The 19,577-nt window shown below is 42.9% G+C and overlaps 1 protein-coding gene across 1 annotated transcript in view; it reads right to left on the bottom strand.

Moving 5' to 3' along the window:
- The window catches only part of Enpp1 (ectonucleotide pyrophosphatase/phosphodiesterase 1), a 56,591-nt gene that overhangs the window by 21,698 nt on the left and 15,316 nt on the right, over positions 1-19,577 (bottom strand). The window contains exons 2-11 of the mRNA XM_051164205.1: positions 10,774-10,846; positions 9,344-9,460; positions 7,878-8,003; positions 6,604-6,664; positions 5,445-5,542; positions 3,608-3,687; positions 3,351-3,470; positions 2,659-2,768; positions 742-807; positions 375-447 (exon numbers count right to left, since the gene is read on the bottom strand). Coding sequence (XP_051020162.1) covers positions 375-447; positions 742-807; positions 2,659-2,768; positions 3,351-3,470; positions 3,608-3,687; positions 5,445-5,542; positions 6,604-6,664; positions 7,878-8,003; positions 9,344-9,460; positions 10,774-10,846 — 924 coding nt within the window. The remainder of the gene's footprint in view (positions 1-374; positions 448-741; positions 808-2,658; positions 2,769-3,350; positions 3,471-3,607; positions 3,688-5,444; positions 5,543-6,603; positions 6,665-7,877; positions 8,004-9,343; positions 9,461-10,773; positions 10,847-19,577) is intronic.

Below are 19,577 nucleotides of genomic sequence, written 5' to 3'. Positions count from 1 at the left end.
AAGAAGAGGTTGTTTCTGCTCTGTAGCTCACTACCCGGTATTTCCATAGAAATTTGGAGTCTTGGATATTTAAAGACTTCTCATAAAGCATGCAGGTTTGAAGCCAGGGGGGACTAGGGGGATATGGAACAAGAATAAAAGATTCAGAGTTGAAGATACACAATTTAACTCAACAGCTCGATTTAGCACTGTGAAAATGTAAGCAAAACCAGTGCTCTCGGCTCTTGTTTTGTTTGACTTCTCTCTGGTCAAACAGAACTTTGTGTAATACTCTCTCTTTCCAGAAATCACGGCATCTTACAGAATGTTCTAGAAAGAGCCCACTTTAAGAATACTAAGTTTAATGACGTGATCATAGATAAGAATGAACTTACCTCACTGCTGACTGGTCCATATGAATGCCCTGAGGAGTCTGGTTCTTCTAAATACAGAGTGTAAAAGTGTGGTCTAAATCAAACAGTATCAAAATGTAATATTTTACGAACACATTGAAAAACAGAATGGACAGAATAATTCAACAGTTGATCCTGATTAACAATCCTACAGCACTGGGTAACATCACTAGAACGCTGAAGAACTATCAACAGGCTTGGGACGCTTCAAAATGAAGCTGCAATTGTTCGCCAGTTTCTTTGGATATGAGACATCAGAGCAAACAACAGTTTTGTTATAGTCTGTTTGTTAGAAGCACATGATGTCTACAAAACAAAGCAGCCTTTGTACCAGAAAGCGCCTGCATACCTTTCATTGCTAGGAAGCTGCAGCCACTCGAGAACAGATAAAATCCTTTCTTCAAATGGTACTGACCTGCAGTTAAAAGATAGGCAAAAATTAAAATAAATATCCAATAATTATATGTCAACTGTAAACATTTTTCTTTCTTTCTTTCTTCTTTCTTTTTTTTTTTTTTTTTTTTTAAGCTTATTGAGAGAGGGTTTCTCTGTGTACCCCTGGCTGTCTTGGGCTCAATTTGTAGATCCGGCTGGCCTTAAACTCACAGAGATCCCCTGTCTTTGCCTCCTGAGTGCTGAGATTACAGGCGCTCGGCATAAATATTTTTCTTACTGGAAATAACATTAAGTGATACCAAAGCAAGCAGAGGCATCTACTTTATTTAAGATTTACTTGCCACCCTGTAATTCCAGTTCTTAGGAAACTGACACAGAAGTAACGTGGGTTCGAGGTCAGGCTGGACTACGTAGAAAGACCCTGCTCCTCCCCCACCAACACCCAAAGAATGTATTGTTTTCAAATTTAAATTTGCTTTTCTAATGAAGCCAAGAATTAAACTTTATACAGATGAATGCTGTGATTCAAAAAAACAACGTTTCTTGTCTTCTTTTGAGGTATTATACATTCAGCTAACAAGCGCTATTGTCAGATGAAGAACTGATGGGTGAGAAAGACCGTCTTACTGGTGACTGGGAAGCAGACACCGTGAGGACAGACTGTAGCCCTCCAGGCAATCTTCCTTTAATGAAATTAGTTCCTCCTCCTCTGGCCACTGTGTTTTGTGGACACAGTCCCTCCGAAGCCCTGCTCGCCCTCACATGGCATCGGCTGTGCCCTTTCCGTCCAGGAAACCAAGCCTGTTGCTCCTATACTCTGTGGGTTCATCCAGGCTCGTGAGATCTCAGCTGATCTCACCGGCCATCTCAAGCGATCTGTGAGATGAAACCCATGGCAAGCAATCGGGACAGACAGGAACAGACAGCACATGCTGCATCCGTGAACCATAGGGTAGCATCAGACGCGGCCAAACGAATACCATCCTTCGCTAGTCTGGGATTTGTGAACAGGTTCGACACTCTTCTGGTAAGGTATGCTGCATTGTTGTTTCATCATAAACTTCCAAAGTATAAAAGAAACTACTTGGGTGGTTTCGCTAAAAAAAATCAACCAAAAAAAATCTGCCCTAAAATGTCTATATGATTTTGAAAGACAGAGAAGATAGCCTAATAGGCTCCCACAGAGTAAATATAGTAAAATAATTTAGAAGTGGGAATACAGAGACACAACAATCTTCTTTTAAACAATGTTCCAAGCCCCACCTATGTTTTCTTTATGCAGCAGTCACCTGTGCAATAGCTCCTACCTGTGTATTCTTTAATCCATCCACCCATCCCTTCCCTGTTCTTTTCCTTCCTAGAGTTAAAACATATAGCACCTTTATGTTCAGAACTCTGTTTCCATTGTAGCGTCCCACCCCCACCCCCCGCCGCCCGTCTCTGCTTTTTGTCATTTGTTTTATTTGAAACAGACTCTGATTACGAAACTCAAGGTGGCCTTGAATTCGCATAAACTGGCCCTGATCCCACTCTGTAACCTAGACTGGCCTGAACCTCTCAACCATCTCTGCCTCGGTGCCCAGCCACACAAAGCACAGTCTTGCACCAGCATGCCCAGTATCGCCTTGTGTATTTAATCACCGCCTGAAGAGTTAAACACATCCTGTCAGTGTTTCTATGAAATGTTTGTATGATTTTTACTTTCTGTTTACCATCCATCTAAAACTTGGTTTAAAAACAGTTCTTATTCTGGAAACCTCTACTTCACGGTGCCATTCCAATGTTGGAACTTGGGACTCAGTAAAAAAGAAGAGCACAGGAGAAATATAAGTTGTTCTGTATTTAAAAAATCTAGGAAAAGTCCACCTACCCGTTATACACTTTGTAGATATCTGGTAGAATTCCATCGATCTCCACATCGGATCCTGGCCAGAAGTATGTGCCAGACCTAACCTGCTGATGCTTAGCTGTGACCCAGATCTGGGGAAAAGGATGGAGGAAAAGTCAGAAAATGAAACTATTAACCTCTAAAGAGAAGAGAGCAAAACCAACGGTGTCTACTTCAATGACGCGGCATTTTCAAGGACCAGAGGTTAGACTGCAACAATTGTGTGTGTGAAGCTTACTATCAAACCACGGTACTTACTATCTCTATTTCATATTATTTAAAAAAATAAATGTTTTAAGAAGCTGAAAATATGAACTACACTGATTTGGTTATCATGCAGGGTATACACACATCAAATTAATACCGTATGCACCATAACCATATTAAGGGTAAATAATAACTAATTTTAAAAGTGTCATGACAAACAACTAAAACTACAAATGAGGAGACTCAACCTCGGAAAAATAAAGAGCACAATCTATCTCTAAAAGAAACTGCTCTTAATCATACGTACTTATGAGACACCAACATTCACCTGCACGGCGAGAGGGCAGCCAGAAGCACAGGGAGACCAAACCAGCTGCTAAAATTCCTAGGGACTCAGCTTGTTTTTCTCTTATTAAAAAAAAAAAAAGTAAGAATAATACACCTAGTAGCCACGACAAACAGCTTACCGGCTGTCCTTTGTACCACCGCGGGTTGAATTTCTCTTTACTTTTTAGTGAGAAAGAAGCATTCATCTTGGGATCATACATCTTGTTGTCGATGATGCCGTGGGATTCTGGGTAAAGTCCCTGAGAAAAGATCAATTGCAGATTACAACTCACACTGCAAAGCAAATCCCTTCATCCTGTTCTGGGGCTGAATTATTCTGCTGCGGCTTCCCATGCCACCTCCCATACGAACACAAAGGGCTGTGGTGCCGACTCACCGTGACAATGCTGTAATGATTGGGGAACGTTTTTGTAGGGTACACGGGCCTCATGTTTTTAGTGTACGTCCCACACTTTTCTAGACAGAAACAAAAGACACAGAGATTGCGATTAGACGTTATCAGATAAAGTAAGCATCCCAGGATGCAAAGCAAGCAGCCAAATCAAAATCCAGAATAAGTCAAAAGCAACACAATTACTACAAAATTTGGTATTTTCAATGACAATAAAAGGTATGTGACCCGGGCTGGCATGGAGTTTGGTGGCTAGCAAGGGAGAAGTTGAACTTGGATCTTCCTGCCCTGTCTCCTCAGTGCTAGGATAGCACTTGTCCACCGCCGTGCCTGGGTTACGCAGCTCCAGAGAGTGAACCCAGGGTTTCCTGCATGCGGAGCAAGCCCTCTGCCACCTGGGCCACATCTCCAGGCCTTACCTGTCTAAGAACAGTAAGCGCAGTGAAAGGACAGCCAGAGGCACAGGAAGACCAAACCAGCTGCTAAATACCTAGGGACTCAGTTTGGTTTTTCTCTTATTAAAAAAAATAATAACTAAGAATAATAAGCCTAGTAGCCACACCAAACAGCTTACCGGCTGTCCTTTGTACCAGGCAGCTAGCCTACATTTATCAGTAGTGTTAAGTTCTAAGCAGACTTGCAATATCACGATACTCAGTGAACAAATAGCTAACTACTAAGTGAGAGGAAAAAGCGGCTGCACCCTAGGCGAAGTCTGCAAACGAAGACTAAGAAGATGCAGCCGGTGACGTGACGTGACGGATATAAAGCACAAACCAGGAATCCATGCATGAGCTTAGTGGCTGCTTTCAAGACAAAAGGCGTGTCAGGAAGTCCGAGAATCCGGCTGCTGCTGACGTCCCCCTGGTTTATTTACAGTCTTCCTCCTCCACATCGTCTACTCTTGCTACTGTTGTCTACTGATACAGTAGATGATTCCAGTACTTCAAATGCATTACCTGAAAACACTCCCCAGATCAGTATGTGTCTGCACATATATGACCTTTCTAAGGCACCAGGCACAACCCGAACACAGCGGGTGACCCAGTCAGTGATGCACTTTGGTCTTAGCAGGCCTTGATTTCGTTTAAATGTCACACATGGGTGCTGACAATTCCTGAACTTTGAATTCAGGGGCCATGTCACGTACCATGGAGACAAGTCTCTTCAGGAAGAGAGAAAGGGCTGGCTAAAGCCTTCAAAGTGCACTGTCCTGATCTGTGGTGAGTGATTATCTGCAAAGACTATCCTCTAGGCAGACATTAAGAATTAAAAATTTAAATTAACAGCATAGTAATATGTATTTACTGATAGTAAGTTTAATTTACTCAGTAATTTAGCCTAGGTCATATGAGACCTTGTCTCAGAAAATAAAAGACAAAACTGAATGGATATTCATTTTGACTCAAATGATGACAGAGGCTAACTGACCGCTTTAGCAGTCTGCACGAGTAGTATACGAGTTTTCAAATCTTTCACCTTTTGCCTTTCTCTTTTAACATGAATATCAAGGAAGTAAATAAATATTTTTCCAGAGAATCCAAAAAAAAAATCTCAAAAAGAATAAATATGAATAGCCAAGGCCAAGGGTTAAGATACTAGGAAAACTGATTAAGTTGAATGTGTTTTCAAGGGCAGTTTCCAGGCTCTACAGTGTCAACACAAACGCACTCATAACTTCATCACTTTGCAATGGAGAAGTACGGTGAAAGACAGCGAGACGCTTCACAGTACTTTTCCAAAAACTCCCACCCCCCACCCCCGCCCCGTCACCCTTCTCCAAAGCCGTGACCCTCTAGGGCTCAACTCTGAAGTTACTCACTCAGCTTGCTAATAACAGGAAGAAGTCCACCCCAGGTGTGCAAATACTCAGCTCTGAACCCATCCAAGGAAAACAAGAGAGTGGGAGGTGAGTCAAACCTGGTAAAGAGAAGAAGAAAACTGCGTAAGGAGGCAAAATGAAGACATAATCCAACAGACACTCTTCCCCAGCCCCGCCCTAATGAAGGTGTCTCACTGACATCAGTGGGCAGCTGAGGCGGGCTGAGAAGTCAGCAAGGACACTCAAGAGAACCTCTTCCAGGCATCGGTATTTGTATGCACGGTTTACCGAGGAGTAATTACATGCATGTATCATCAACAGTACTTATAAAGGACCCATACTGTCCTGAGCTACAACAAAGAAACTTCACTCACGGTTCCTGTCATTCCACAAGTTTGGTCAAATGCTACCGTCACATGATAGGCTTTTCCTACTTTCTAAGAAACTAAATTGGACAAATAGCCGTGTGCAAACTACACCTTTCTCATTAAGTCTTTTTCTGAACAGACCTCTGTTTCTTCTTCAGTAGATGGTGCCTCATTAGGCATAAAACACACGCTACAGTTAGGTTTCTGTTGCTCTCTTTTCATAAGCTGCGGATGAAACCCAGGTCCTTACTAAAGCCAGACATGCGCTCTCCCCCTCGGCTGCATCTCTGGCCTTATCGAAGTTTTAAGCTCAATATATTCTAAAGACGTAAGCATGTGATGCAGAAGCCTGAGAGATAGTGTGTCCATACACTTAAACACTGAAGTGAGTTAACCAAGAATCAGAGATGTGTGCCACAGAAAGCCAGAGGGAGCATAAAACACCAAATATACCATATGTAACTGGCAAGAATAGCTATGAGTTCAACACCAAAAACTCCAAAAGAAAGCCAAGATGCTTCTTCCCAAGAAGGCTGCAAATGCCACACCGCCTGCAGTCAGGATAACAAACGCTATGACTTGTGGTATGTCTCTATTAGTTTCCAGACTCAAGATCACACCACGCAACCACAGTCCTCTGCAGAACCGGCAGCGAGCATGAGGCTTGGTGAAAACTAACGTTTAACCAGCCAGTGATTTATTACTGTTTTTATTCTTAATTTAGAAGCGGGGTGTGGGGGGGGCCCTTCTAAAAAGGGGGAAAACATGTGCATTTCAGAGCATGGCCTTACTCTTCTGGACACTGCGGTGCGTCGATGCTTTCACACGCTTCTTCCACCCAGCTTTTCTTATCTGGAATATTTTTACAAAAATAAAAATAAAATAAAGTAAGTGCACAAAGTTCGGACACAGCAACACAGATTTCCCCCCCCACCCCCCCTGACAGCAGAGAACAATCATGAATACAGACAGTTATTCTATTTCAAAATGACAGTTCACACTAGGGCAGTAACAAACTATATAAGTGCACAATCAAAATACATTAGTATTCTCCTCATCTCCAAATATTCCACATCCACGGATCCAACCAAGTGTGGATCAAAAACATTTTTTTTAATTGTACCTGTATTGAACATTACAATTTATTTCCTAAATAGTGCCATGTATACCAATAATTTACATGGCGCTTGCATTCCATAGGTGCTGTAAGTAACTGCAGAACATTTACAGTATATGTGAAGGTATGCACAGGTTATGTGCAAACACTATGCTATTTAATATAAGGGACTTGGTGTCAGCGGACTGGAACAGCTCACAGGGTCTTCAACTTGTCTCCATTAAGATACAGGAATGATCGTGTTGTCTATGTGCAAACTGATATATCCTTCTCTTTTCTCAGTCTTAATATTTTCATCGAGAACTTATTACCTATCCCGGCCATGCCACACAATTGGGGCTTTGGTGTCTAAGTTCCCTCACAGTTAGAGTCAGGTTCTGTTGTGGGAGTTCAAGAAACCTTGCAGCTCTTGAAGAAAGCAGTCGAGTACGGTCCGCAGCGTCCTTGGAAGTAATTTCCCATCTCCAGCCCTTCCACCCAGAATGCACCTGAGTTCGTCAAAGCCATTTCACACTCTGGCGACGCAAGGCAGGCTCTGTGCTCCCTTATTACAAGGCCACCTCGGCCAGCACTGGAAGAGGAGCCTTACACAAGTTAGTAAGTCCACAGGCGCTATCTAAATGGCATGGTGGGGTGGGGGGGGAGGGGTGCGAGGGTAGTAGGAAAAAGGAATAGAAGAATGTCGGCAGGTGAAATAAGGCCAACCATGTACGGATGATAACTATCATTAAGCTGGATGACAGATCACGCGTTTGTAGGTCTTGTATACAACTGAGCCATCCTGTAATAAAAAGCTTTACGAGTCTTTTTCAGCAAGTGTAATTGGCCTATTAACACAACTGCTACTATAATGACAATAAACGTAGCTGCTCCTGTAAAAAGACAAAGCCCTCATAAGGCCCTGGAAGATGCCAGGCTCTTGGAAAGCCCTGTGTAGGGGAGCCTGACCTTGACACACAGAGTTGTAGTTGACGCAGCAGTCGTTGTGGGCCTTGCAGTCGTCTGAACAGGAGCACACAAATCTGGACAACCTCTTTTCACCACACCTGAATTTGTTGCAAGTCCATATATGTGCTAGAAACCAGCATTAAAAAAAAAAAAAAAAAAGCATTTAAGGTTCAAATTCAACACATCTATAGAATCAACACCATCTTGGACACCTGGCTGAGAGACGGAGGCTCATTTCATAGCCAAGGCCCAAGAGTCCGCCTCGACTCAGCCCCTCTGAACTAACAGGAGGCAAACATGCAGGCACCCACCATTATCATTTCACTAGAAACCCAGCATTCCCTTGTCTTAAAACTGGGCCACATCATCATTATTAAACAAACATAAGAAACCCTTGGCTGGTCCCAGCAGCCACTTTTCAGAGTTCTCAAATTTTTTAATCTAAATCTTAGATTTAGATTAAATCTTTAATCATTATTTATATAGTTTAATCTAAAACTATGCATGATAGTAAACAACTATAATTCCAGTACTCAAGGAACAGAGACAGGAGAATAGCAATCTGGAGACCAGCCAAGGCTACAAAAGAAGACCCTGGCGTAAAAAAAAAAAAAAAAAAAAAAAAAAAATCTAAATCTGATCCCTTACCTCAATTTTTCCTGTTTCAATGATTTTATTTTTAAAATGTTCAGTAAATAGCCAAGAATTTTCTCTTTAACAGGTCCATAATAAAAATAGTCACTTTATTTTTTTCTTCGAGACAGGGTTTCTCTGTGTATCCTTAGCTGTCCTGGACTCACTTTGTAGAGCAGGCTGGCCTTGAATTCACAGCGATCCACCTGAGTCTGCCTCCCAAGTGCTGGGATTAAAGGGGAGCGCCACCATGCCCAGCTTAAAAATAGTCACATATTTTTAAGTATTTTAGGGCTTAGTTTTTAAAAATTAAACCACAAGTTTTGGCATACTTTAAACACCTATGCAACCCTATTATTCATAAAACATTTGGCAAAGATGGATTAAGTGAAGATCTCTCTGTACATTTTGAAATGGAGAGGCTACATACAGTAGAAAATATGTACTCTAAATTAGAAAAGAAAAAGACAACCTAAGCTGGGCATCGTGGAGCCATGACTTTGAGCTCTATACTCAGGAGGCAAAGGCAGGTGGATCTCTATGAGTTCAAGTCCAGCCTCATCTACATAGCAAGTTCCAGGCCAGGTAGGGTGACATAGTGAGACTTTGTCTCAAATAAATAATAAATAGAGAGAAAGAAGGAGAGAGGGAGGGAGGGAGGGGGGGCGACTAGAACTAGAAAATAAAGAACATTGAGTTCTTTCTATCACAGACCTGGGAGAGGTGAGGCAAGGCTTCCCTGTCCTGATTTCCGGGCACTGGTGACCACGCCCCCTCCCGTGGCCCCGCCCCCTCCCCGTGCCCACCACCACCAGGTACCTCACCATACTTACTTGGTTCCACACAGGTCTCCTGGAAATCCAGACAGCAGTTCCCAAGGCTGACACAGGCAGCGTCGCATCGACAGTTGCTGAACGTCCTCTCAAAGCAGCGGCCTTTGCAACTTTTTACTGAAAATTATGAGTAAATTCATAATTTATTCCTAAAAATAGGTGCCGCCAACCACAAATTAACAAAGCATGCACCAGCTACGGCAGGCACACCTGAGTCAAGACACCACTGTGGAGTGTAACTTACATCTGCCACTTGGAAACCAGGCAATTTTACAAAGAGAAACAGAATTTCTAAACTTCTAAGACTGAGGAAAACTAACTTTCCTAGAACTGCCTGGGAGTTGGGGGAAGTGCACCACAGTAACAGCTGTTATTTCATGTGCATCTGGCAACTGTTAGAACAGAGCCCACTACCGTGAGCTCAGGTTAAAATTGCCATTTCTTAAAATGTCTTTGATATGAGGTGAGATTACTTCATTTTGCGAACAGGTGTGTAGCTAGTACAAAGGCCCAAGTTTCACTTGCATTAAGCTTGCATTAAGCATTTGCTCTAGGGAGTCCTAACCAGACAGGTAAAATTAGCATATTTCAAACAACCGCTAAGCATTTTAGACAAGTAATATTATAGTAACAGGATAGTTGAACAGGACAAAAATGTATTTAATTTTGAAAACCCTGCCATATGGGGTATAGGGGGAAACACTACAGAATCAAAAGAACGGCCACTAACATTGCCTGTGCTTCACATTCTTTATATATGTGGTAATTTTCCAGGGCTGTGTAGATCCTGCTCTCGATACTAGAAAAACACAATTAGAAGTGTGATGACTTCATTACTACTCTGAAACTAGCAATGGCAGAAAAATCTAAAACCCTCTGAGACTCAGTACCTAGGGATGCTAACTGGTCTCCTAGTAACCCTCAACGTTGCTGTAGCAACAGCTCCTTAGGGCTTGTAGCACAGTGTCTCAGGCATTCCTTGGGAAGCTAGAGAGAAGGCCTCAGGGCAGCATGCAGGAATCTCTGGCCATGTTTTCATGGGATTTTGGGGGGATATTGGTTTTTGGTCTAGACCCTACTTCATATTTTAATATAAAAATTGATAAGCAAAAGCTTTGTATGGCTAAAATAAGACTTCAAAAAGAACGCTTAAACCAACATCAAATTTATCAAATTCCCAATCTCTGTAGAGCATACATGGGACTTGGAGATCACAGTTAACTCAAGCATACTGTAATGCTAAACACATACACATACACACACACATATACACATACACACGCATTTGTGCACACATATATACACGCAGATGTAAGTGTACACATATGCACACACAGAGACACCCAGAAGCACATAGGCACACAGGCACACATCCCCACATACATGCAGAGGTGTACAGACACACTGTACCCCACAGTGTTGTCAATTACCTTCTTTGGCACAGCTTGGTTTCAACCCAAATATACAACCAAGAATCGTTGTTAGCACACATACTGACAAAACCTGTGAGTAGAGAAAAAGACGGTTAACTTCCTCCAATGTCCTCCTGTTCCCTCTAACACCATCCTTTTCAGTACTTCCGACTCCACTAGTGCAGGTGTTTCCAGATGTGGCAGCTGTGGCAGCGTCGGGTTCACTTTCTGAACATTTCAGACCATACCCTTGTGCTTTATGTCCTGCTGTGAGAGTGTGACAAATGTCCACGGCAAACTTACTTAAACGTCAGCAAGTCTCTAGACCATCCAAAGTTAGCATAAGGAGGAAAACATTTCGGCTAACACAAGGGACTCTGCCAGGAAAAAAAAAAAAAAATCCTAATCCTTAAAAGAGAAAAATCTACTAAGAGACTCAACTTCCTACTGCAGTCGAGGAACATTCTAGGCCCCTTTTAGCCATCAACTCATGGACCTGCACCTACCATAGCATCCTCGGATGCCTCCTGCAGCTCATGGAGATGACCATCGGGGAGAAGGGGGCCGTATTCTGGTCCTGGAGGTCGCCATGAGCTGGCAGTATGAGCTGAGGGGGTGGCTTATGAGTTCTAAGCATCTGTTTTGGTTATTCATCTATAAAACTAGGGAGCTAGACTGCACCAATCTCCCAGAATCCCCCGGTAGTACCGTTTTCTCACTTCCTCTCTCCCCACAATTCTTGCCTTTAACATTTAAAAGTAAGTAGACCAAGATTGGAACCTCTAAGGTCAATACAACTTTTAAGGGTCAGAGGTCAAAGGAGGAGAATAAGCCACAAAGCAATACCACCTTTCTCCCCCCCCCCCCCACCCCAGTCTGGGGTTTCCTTTAAAGCATCCTGGAATGTCAGCTTACAGGGCATCTCAACAAAACATTCACTGAGGAAAAAGACCTATGTGCAAAAAGGGCCAAACGGGAAACTAAATGCTACCTCCGGGGCTTGGGAGTGTGGCAGAGAAGGCAGAGACAAATACATATGCCTAGGGGTATGCACAGTCGCCTCTCTTTATCTGTGCCTTCACTTTCCAACCTCAGTTATCCACAGTCATCCACCATCAGAAAATATTAAGAGGAAAAGTGCAGAAATAACAATTCATAATTTTTAACTGGTACACTGTCCTGAGTGGGCATAGACTGTGTCCCACAGTAAGCCATGCCTTCCAAAAGTTGTTTGAATTTCAGTTGCAGCATTATTCTCTTTTCTGTTCACCTCTGCACTTCATTCCTTTATCAGTCGGCTGCCTTGTCAATTACCCACTGTTATAAAATGTCACGTAGGCATGACCCTGGCCGGCGAGATATCGGTACAAGTACATGTTGCTGTCTGTGGATGAACTGACTTAGTTGCCTGCAGACCAATCGTTGACAGACTCTGAGGTACATGATAGGACTGGCCTCTGATGATGTGTATCTGTTATTTACATAGCAATCTGCCCACTCCTGAGCTAGCAACAAAGTTTGTATCTCATGCAATTGCTTGTGATTAATAGACCTAAAATTCGAACTATTTGTTGGGAAGCCAGTGTTAGCTAACTAAACAGTGTACATATCAAAGAACCAGGAAAACAGCACTGCCTACACACAGTTGCAAGCCAGCAACAATTATCTAAGCACAGTTACTTCAAAATTGTTTGTACTCAAACAAAACAATGGAACAGAGAGACTGGTTCAAAAGGTTGAGGTTTTTTTGTTTTTTGTTTTTTTGTTTTTTCTCTACTATGGAAGCATCTCCAGGAGTTGGCCTCAGAGACAGACATGACAGAAGACTGAGAAAATAAACAAAGGCCAACACCCACACATACACAAGAGCCCGGGTGTGATAGGAAGGCGGAAACTGCTCCAATTCTTAGTCAAGCAGAGAGCACCACAGGGAGTGAGGAATTCATAGCAGGTTCTGGTGTAAAGAAGGGGATGCCGGCTGCACCATGGGAATGGGCAGCAGGAAATGCAGAGGTGATGAAGACTAAGTGATCAGGGACAAGCAGGAAAAGACCCTCCAACTCTGGCAGCCTGGCTCAACCTATCTAGATTACAGGGACCCAAATGCCAGGAGGGTCTAGGATAGGATGGGAAACTGGCTGGGAACTTGGCACAGTCTGGGAACTGGAAAGGGAGAACCAACAAAGCAGAAAAGTCGACTGGAGAGTCAACGTGTGGGTGGAATGGCTAAATAGGATCGAGTGGACATTGGCTATTTGTGTGGGAGAAATGGGTGGGAAAGAACGGAGGGTGCAAAGCACTGATTGTAAGCAAACTTTTAAACTGTGCCCATTGCTTTAACTGCTTAACGGGTAGCGGTATACATGAGGCTCCTGTCCTCTTGCCAACCAGCAAGAGGCAAATGTTTCGTTTTCCTAACTAGCTCTTCACTATCAAAAAAACAAGTTCCCTGCATTTACACTCTCTAACATAACGTGTAAAGCAGTATTAACACGCGCACGCATACATGACGAAATAAAAAAACAAAATTTGCACTATCTGCCACTGCTATAAAAATCTTAGTCAAGATGATTTTAGTGGGAGATGTCCCTGGAACATTCCAGAACTGTGAACTCTTGACTCCGTTCTTCTTGTCAAAGTAGTTTAACCCAATGTCAAAGTCCGCCCGGCGTTTGTTTTGATATTTTTACTATGTGTATGATGTGCCATCTGCTTGTATGTATACATGCCCCATGCATGCCTAGTGCCAACACAAGCCAGATGACATCAGATCCCTGGAGCTACAAATGGCTGTGACGCACCACAGGGGTGTTGAGGAACCGAGCCCAGGTCCACCTCTCCAGCCCCTCACCAAGCTTTATTTACCTCTGGAAACAATGCAGATAATTTGATATTTTCTTGAAAGTTATAGAAAAACATTTCCTGCAAATCCAAGATACATGGTGTAAAAGCGAAGCTACTGAAACATTCTGCCTCGGTGTTAAAGAACGTGTGCTCTTCAGTTTCTTGCTTGTGTAGTCGCAGTCCTTAACTCAATCACAAGGCTTTTCCTTGACAATAAGTGAGATAAGAGACAGACATTCCCACAGCCTCATTTTTCTCATAGATTCCTTCAAACACACTAGCATTAATTTTATATCACACTTATCTATCACTTAGTGTAGGGGGGGGCAGTTGCTTCTCATCTTCAACAATCAGGTCTTGAGGACTCACTGAGGTCATTAAGCTAGGTAGCAAATGTCTGTACCCACTGAGCCATCTTGCCAGCTCCACGTTAGCATTATTTTAATTTGCATTACTGTTTCTTTATCAAGTATTCACCAAAATATGAATGCATCCCCTGTACTGACAGCCAGGGAGGCAATGGAAGCAATTCTAAGGCTATGAAGAAATAAAGTGCAGGGCAGCGGACATTCAAATAAACAAGCCAAAAAGAATTTGACAAGAGCTACAGTAGAAAAATGCAAGAGATGCTAACATACTGGCAGCACCGTGGAGAACCAAAAAGAAGAGGTAACAAAAGGCTACACAAAAAATATTTGGTGGGAAAAAAGCAATTTCTTTCTCAACCAATAAATGTTTAACTGTCTGTAGTGTATGATGAAACTAGGTCCAACAGAGAAGCAAGGACACCAAAGGGATAGAATCTCAGAGCAATGGTCTAGCGAGAACAACTCTGCAAGAAGCCTTACAAACACGAGAAACACACGAACCAGCGAGAAGCAGCCTCACCATTAACCAATACAATCACAAGGCATGCTGAAGCCCCGTGCAGGGACAGAAGGGAACAGGGAACCTGAGAAAACCACCATAATGGCTGTCACTCCTACAGCATGCCCTACATCTTCTAGACCTTCATGTTAAGTCTCTTAACCCTCAAAATAGCTTCTCAATGCAAGTATGATGATTACATATGTTTAAGAAAATTGACCTACAGAGAGATGAATAAGTCGCCAAGGACCGTGGCGTTGAATGCAAAAGTGACAAGTCTGGAACTCAGTAAGGAGTGGGGCACGGGGCGGGGGGTGGGGGGGTTCATAAGGAGATCTGGTAGGTGGAGAGATTGTGAAGCCTTTAACTGTGGAAGTCACATGGATGGATTGTTCTAGAAACTTCTAGAAAAGCCCTTCCACAGCATCCTAGAAGGCTGTGGTATGCTTCCACGTGGTAAACTAGATCTTGGCTGCTTCAGTTTGGAAGGGTGCTGCTCTTTGCTCCCTAGAACTAGGGTCTGCTCCCTTACATTACAGCAGCTCAGACCATGGATGTGAGGTTGTTTATTTGCCTGTCTCTGACTGACTGTGAGCTCCAGGCCTATTTATTTACTTCTGTACTTTCCACATCTAACAAGGCGCCTTGCACATATTAGACCTTCCACAAATAAACCTTGAGCAGAAAACCGGCAAGCAGTAACTGAATTAAAATATAGTTTGTGGAAAGAAGCGGAAATCTCCCACTTTACCCTTATTTGACTTCACCTGGTTGGTCCATTTGTTAAGTATGTTTATGCCTGAATGTTATAAAGAATACCAACAGTAAATACATACCAAAGGGGAAAAAAAATCAGAAAACAGTCCACTGTCATCTTTGCAATTCAAATGTGATAGGTGAGGAAAATGCTTATATTTTATGAAAATGGATTAAGGGACTGCATTGCCTTCCAGACCTGTAACCTTTGATCACACTGCAAGAGAAATTAAAAAAAAACAAAAACAAAAACAAAAAACCAACCCTGTGGGAACTCAGACCTCAGCATCATCATGTTTGTTTTCTGGAGACTTCCTCCATGGTGGATAACAACTAGACAGAAGTAAAGCCAGCTTTCATAGGACGGACAAATGCAGACTTGAGGTTAATATTGTATTGGTGACCTTTAAGTACTGTGAAGTCCAAAGCATATGCTATAATCTTCTTGTGAAGTCCCCACATCTGCCCAGGCAGGCGTTGATGCCCTGTGAGTCTATCCCCCACACATGGGCATCTCTCCCCAGCTGTATTTGACTTATGGCTTGATCTCCCCAGCTATAATGGAACAGTATCTGACAATGCTCCCTTAAGATACTCTCCAACCCCTGTGGCATCGCATTTGAAGGTACTCCTGTTACTGGAAAAGCGGGGGAGGGGGAGGCACGGGGAAAGGGGCTGCAAGCCTAAGGAGACACTTCATACAGGCAAACCTCATGCTCTGCATCCCCATGAAACACTAACACTGAAAAAGCACACACCTGCCTGGCAAAAGGAACCCCAGCTTCAGATAAGATGGTTCAAGGCCAGTTTGCTTAACCGGCATTTCTTAAGCATTTCCACTATGTGATACTGCAGACAGACCAGGGAACAAAACCCAAGCTTCGTGGGGCTTGCATGACAGCAACTTCTAGAAAACCCGCCAGCAGCGAGGCCTGGGAACGCTTCATAGTCTCACTGGGACGTCTGGCTTCTGTTCAGTTTCAATTTTCGACCACTTATGGAAGGGCCCAGCCCTGAACATAGCACAGAAGAGATTCCCAGACAGACAGATGCCTAGGGCCAAAAGTAAATTGGGAATTCACCCAAAGATTCTTCCAAGAGAACCATCTACTATACCGTTACCGTCATGAGCGCTTAACAAAGTGGAGTTGGTTGACACCCTTTCTAGCTCCCGTATCAAAAATAAATTAATTAAAAAGCCACACACACCTTTTTCAAAAGGACAAATTAGATGAAAAAAATAAAAGAGGTGGGAAAAATTTTTGAGGCACAAAACAAACTCTTAAATAACTCAGCACACGCACTTTAAATAGTTTTTATGTGTCACTGCTAACTGGGCCTTGAACTGTTTCCTGAGGGGAAGGAAAGACAACAGCGGATATCTTCAACTTTCTCATGATGGTGCCTATTGAGTGAAGACAGTGGAGACCAAGCCTGTAGCTAGTGGAAATCTGACAACAGAAAATCAGGTGCAAAGTGCTTCGGACTAAGCACAGCACAGCGTGGGCTGGACAAGTCTAGCAGACAAGACTTCATCAGATTACTTCATAAACTACAATTAAGAATCAAAAAAAGTGTTTTGGCACCTTGGATACTTCAGTCAACACCTACTTCATTATGTCTCTGCTTTTTGATGAGCCCGTCTGATAAATGAACACTTGAAGGAAGGGCTCAAAGACCTTTTCATTCAGAAACCAGGGGCATTGCAAATTATAATTTTAAAAAGGTTTGAGAAGGGCGGGCTAAAGGGAAACATCAAATTTAAAGGCCAGTCTGAAAAAAATGAAAAAGAAACTATAAATTAAGCTGTTAAGAATGGTCTGCAAATTATAGGCAGCCTTGGTTGACACAGCTCGGAACTGTGAACAGTCACAAGGGCCACTGCAAACTTCAAACCTCTAACCTGAGTTAAGACATGAACTACATTTTGGACGTGATGTCCCTGAGCAGATGCACCTTCTGCCGTCCTTCCCCTGGCAAAACCCAGGGCTATCTGTGAACCTATTTCTCCCTGACAATGCAATTTCTTACATCTTGTAAGGGAGAGGACCACTGGTATCAACTATGAGGCCTCGAGCATCAGGAGAGGGCGGTCATCAGGAGCTCACCTTTGCCATGTTCTTCAAATGAGAGATCTGTCGGCGAGATCTGCAGAGAGCCCTCTCTTCTTACGGTCATTCATGTGTGTTTAATAAATGCCAAGTGCTTTACAGGGAGAAGAATAAATAGTATGCACAGCCTCTGCCTCAGTGAGCAAAGGCCTCCTCCACTCTCCCAGAATGTGCTCCCACGGCCCATTTCTCCATGAAGTTAAAGGCCAAAGAAGAAAATGTCCATCTGATAGCATAAAGTAATGGCTCTGCTCAGCTTTGATGTCAACCTCCACCACGACTTAAACGCCTTCGCTGAAGTCTGAGGCACAGCAGTGTGGCACTCTGTCAGTGCAGGAAAACCCACAGGAGGAAAGCAGGGTCAATCTTCAAAAGGCTAGAAAGCACACCACAGACAGCAGCCTCCCACAGGAGAACTTCAGTTTACACCCACAAGGGGTACATGCCCTGGAGCGATCACGCAGTTAGGAAATATCACCAATATGTTCTACTTCTGAGCATTTAACTATCTTTTTGTCTTCAGTAGAACTTTCTGTATAACAAAATATTCTTATGACCTTTTGGGACTCTAGATGAGAGAAGCATGGGAAAATAGCAAAGTAGAAGGATCCAGAGGGTCCTAGAAACCTAAAAGTAGAACATTATGATAGGCAGATTTGGGCCCAGAGGTCCCGCTCAAACAAAGGCACCAGCCAAGGACAATACAGGCGGTAAATTTTAAACCCCTACCCAGATCTAGCCAATGAACAGAACATTCTCCACAGTTGAGTGGAGAATGGGGTATGACTTTCACATGTGTGCCTCATATTTGACCATGTCCCCTGGAGGGGGAGACCTGGTGGCACTCAGAGGAAGGACAGCAGGTTACCAAGAAGAGACTTGATACCCTATGATACAGGGGGAGGAAGACCTTCTCAGTCACAGTCATAGGGGAGGGGAATAAGGGGAAAATGGGAGGGAGGGAAGAATGGAAGGATACAAGGGATGGGATAACCATTGAGATGTAACAAGAATAAATTAATAAAAAAATAAGAAAAATAAAATAAAATGATAGATGGAGAAAATATTTAAAGATACGGAATGAGAGTCTAAAGAGATGTCTCAGTGGATGAGAGTGCTTGCCCAGGACCTAAGTTCATAAAGAAATCATGTGAGCTACTCTCACCTGATAGTAGACAGTGTGACCCTGGAGGAAAGCAATCTCACGGCTCCTTTGAAGGGAGGAATGCTGTAGAAAGAATCCAGGAGTGCTGGAGCCTTGCTGGGCACTCACACTCAGTGTTAGTGGTAGAAGTCCACCCAAGGCATACCCATAACTGCCTGTAACTTCACCTCCAGAAGGCCCACCACCTTCTTCTGGCCTCCACAGGAGCCCCATACATGTACTAACATGCATGCACATAAATAAAATAAAAATTACATGTTTTTAAAGATATAAGATAAAATTACTAAAATGAAAGATGATCCTGTAGTTTTTCAATTGGTAGGCTAGAGAGATGGCTAAGTCTTAGGCTAGGGTCGCAACCAAAAATATAAAATTGGCTGGGGAAGGATGACAACAAAACCCAGAAATAGAAAATATTCACTTTCATTTAAAGTAAAAAGCTATGGCTCAGTGGTAGAGCAGGTTGTGAACCAAGCCTGAGGACTTGAGTTGACCTCTCAGATCCATGTGGTGGAAAAAGAACAGACTTCCAGAAGTTGTCCCCTATCCCACATACATACACAAATAAAGAAATGTAACTTCAGCACTCGAGACACAGAGGCAGGTGGATCTCTGAATTCGAGGCCAGCCAGGTCTACAAAGGAAGTCCAGGATAGCCAGGGCTGTTACACAGAGGAACCCTGTCTCGAAACAAACAAACAAACAAACAAACAAACAACAACAACAAAAAAGTAACTTTTTCTAAAAAATCAAAAACTATGAATTGATGATATTAACAAGCACCTAAAAGACTGATAATAGTCAGGCCAGGTAAGCAACAGGTGTTTTTATACCATTTTCACAAATGCTTACATTCCTTCGAAGATCATTTAACTAAATCAAAACTCAAAATGGGACATCTTTTCCTCCTATGATCCCAACCCTTTCTTAATTTACCTGAGAGAAACACTCACATAAACACACAAAGATGTGCACATAAAGACATGTATTGGAGCACTGTGACATCAAGCAAACCTGCCAGCAGTGGGCTACATGTGATAATAAATGCATTTATCTTCACTCTTCTTTCAGCCCTTATC

The sequence above is a fragment of the Acomys russatus genome, chromosome 21, assembly GCF_903995435.1.
Source record: "Acomys russatus chromosome 21, mAcoRus1.1, whole genome shotgun sequence".
NCBI lineage: Eukaryota > Metazoa > Chordata > Mammalia > Rodentia > Muridae > Acomys > Acomys russatus.
The sequence above is the reverse complement of the archived record's forward strand: the minus strand, read 5'-3'. Positions and strand labels throughout refer to the sequence as shown.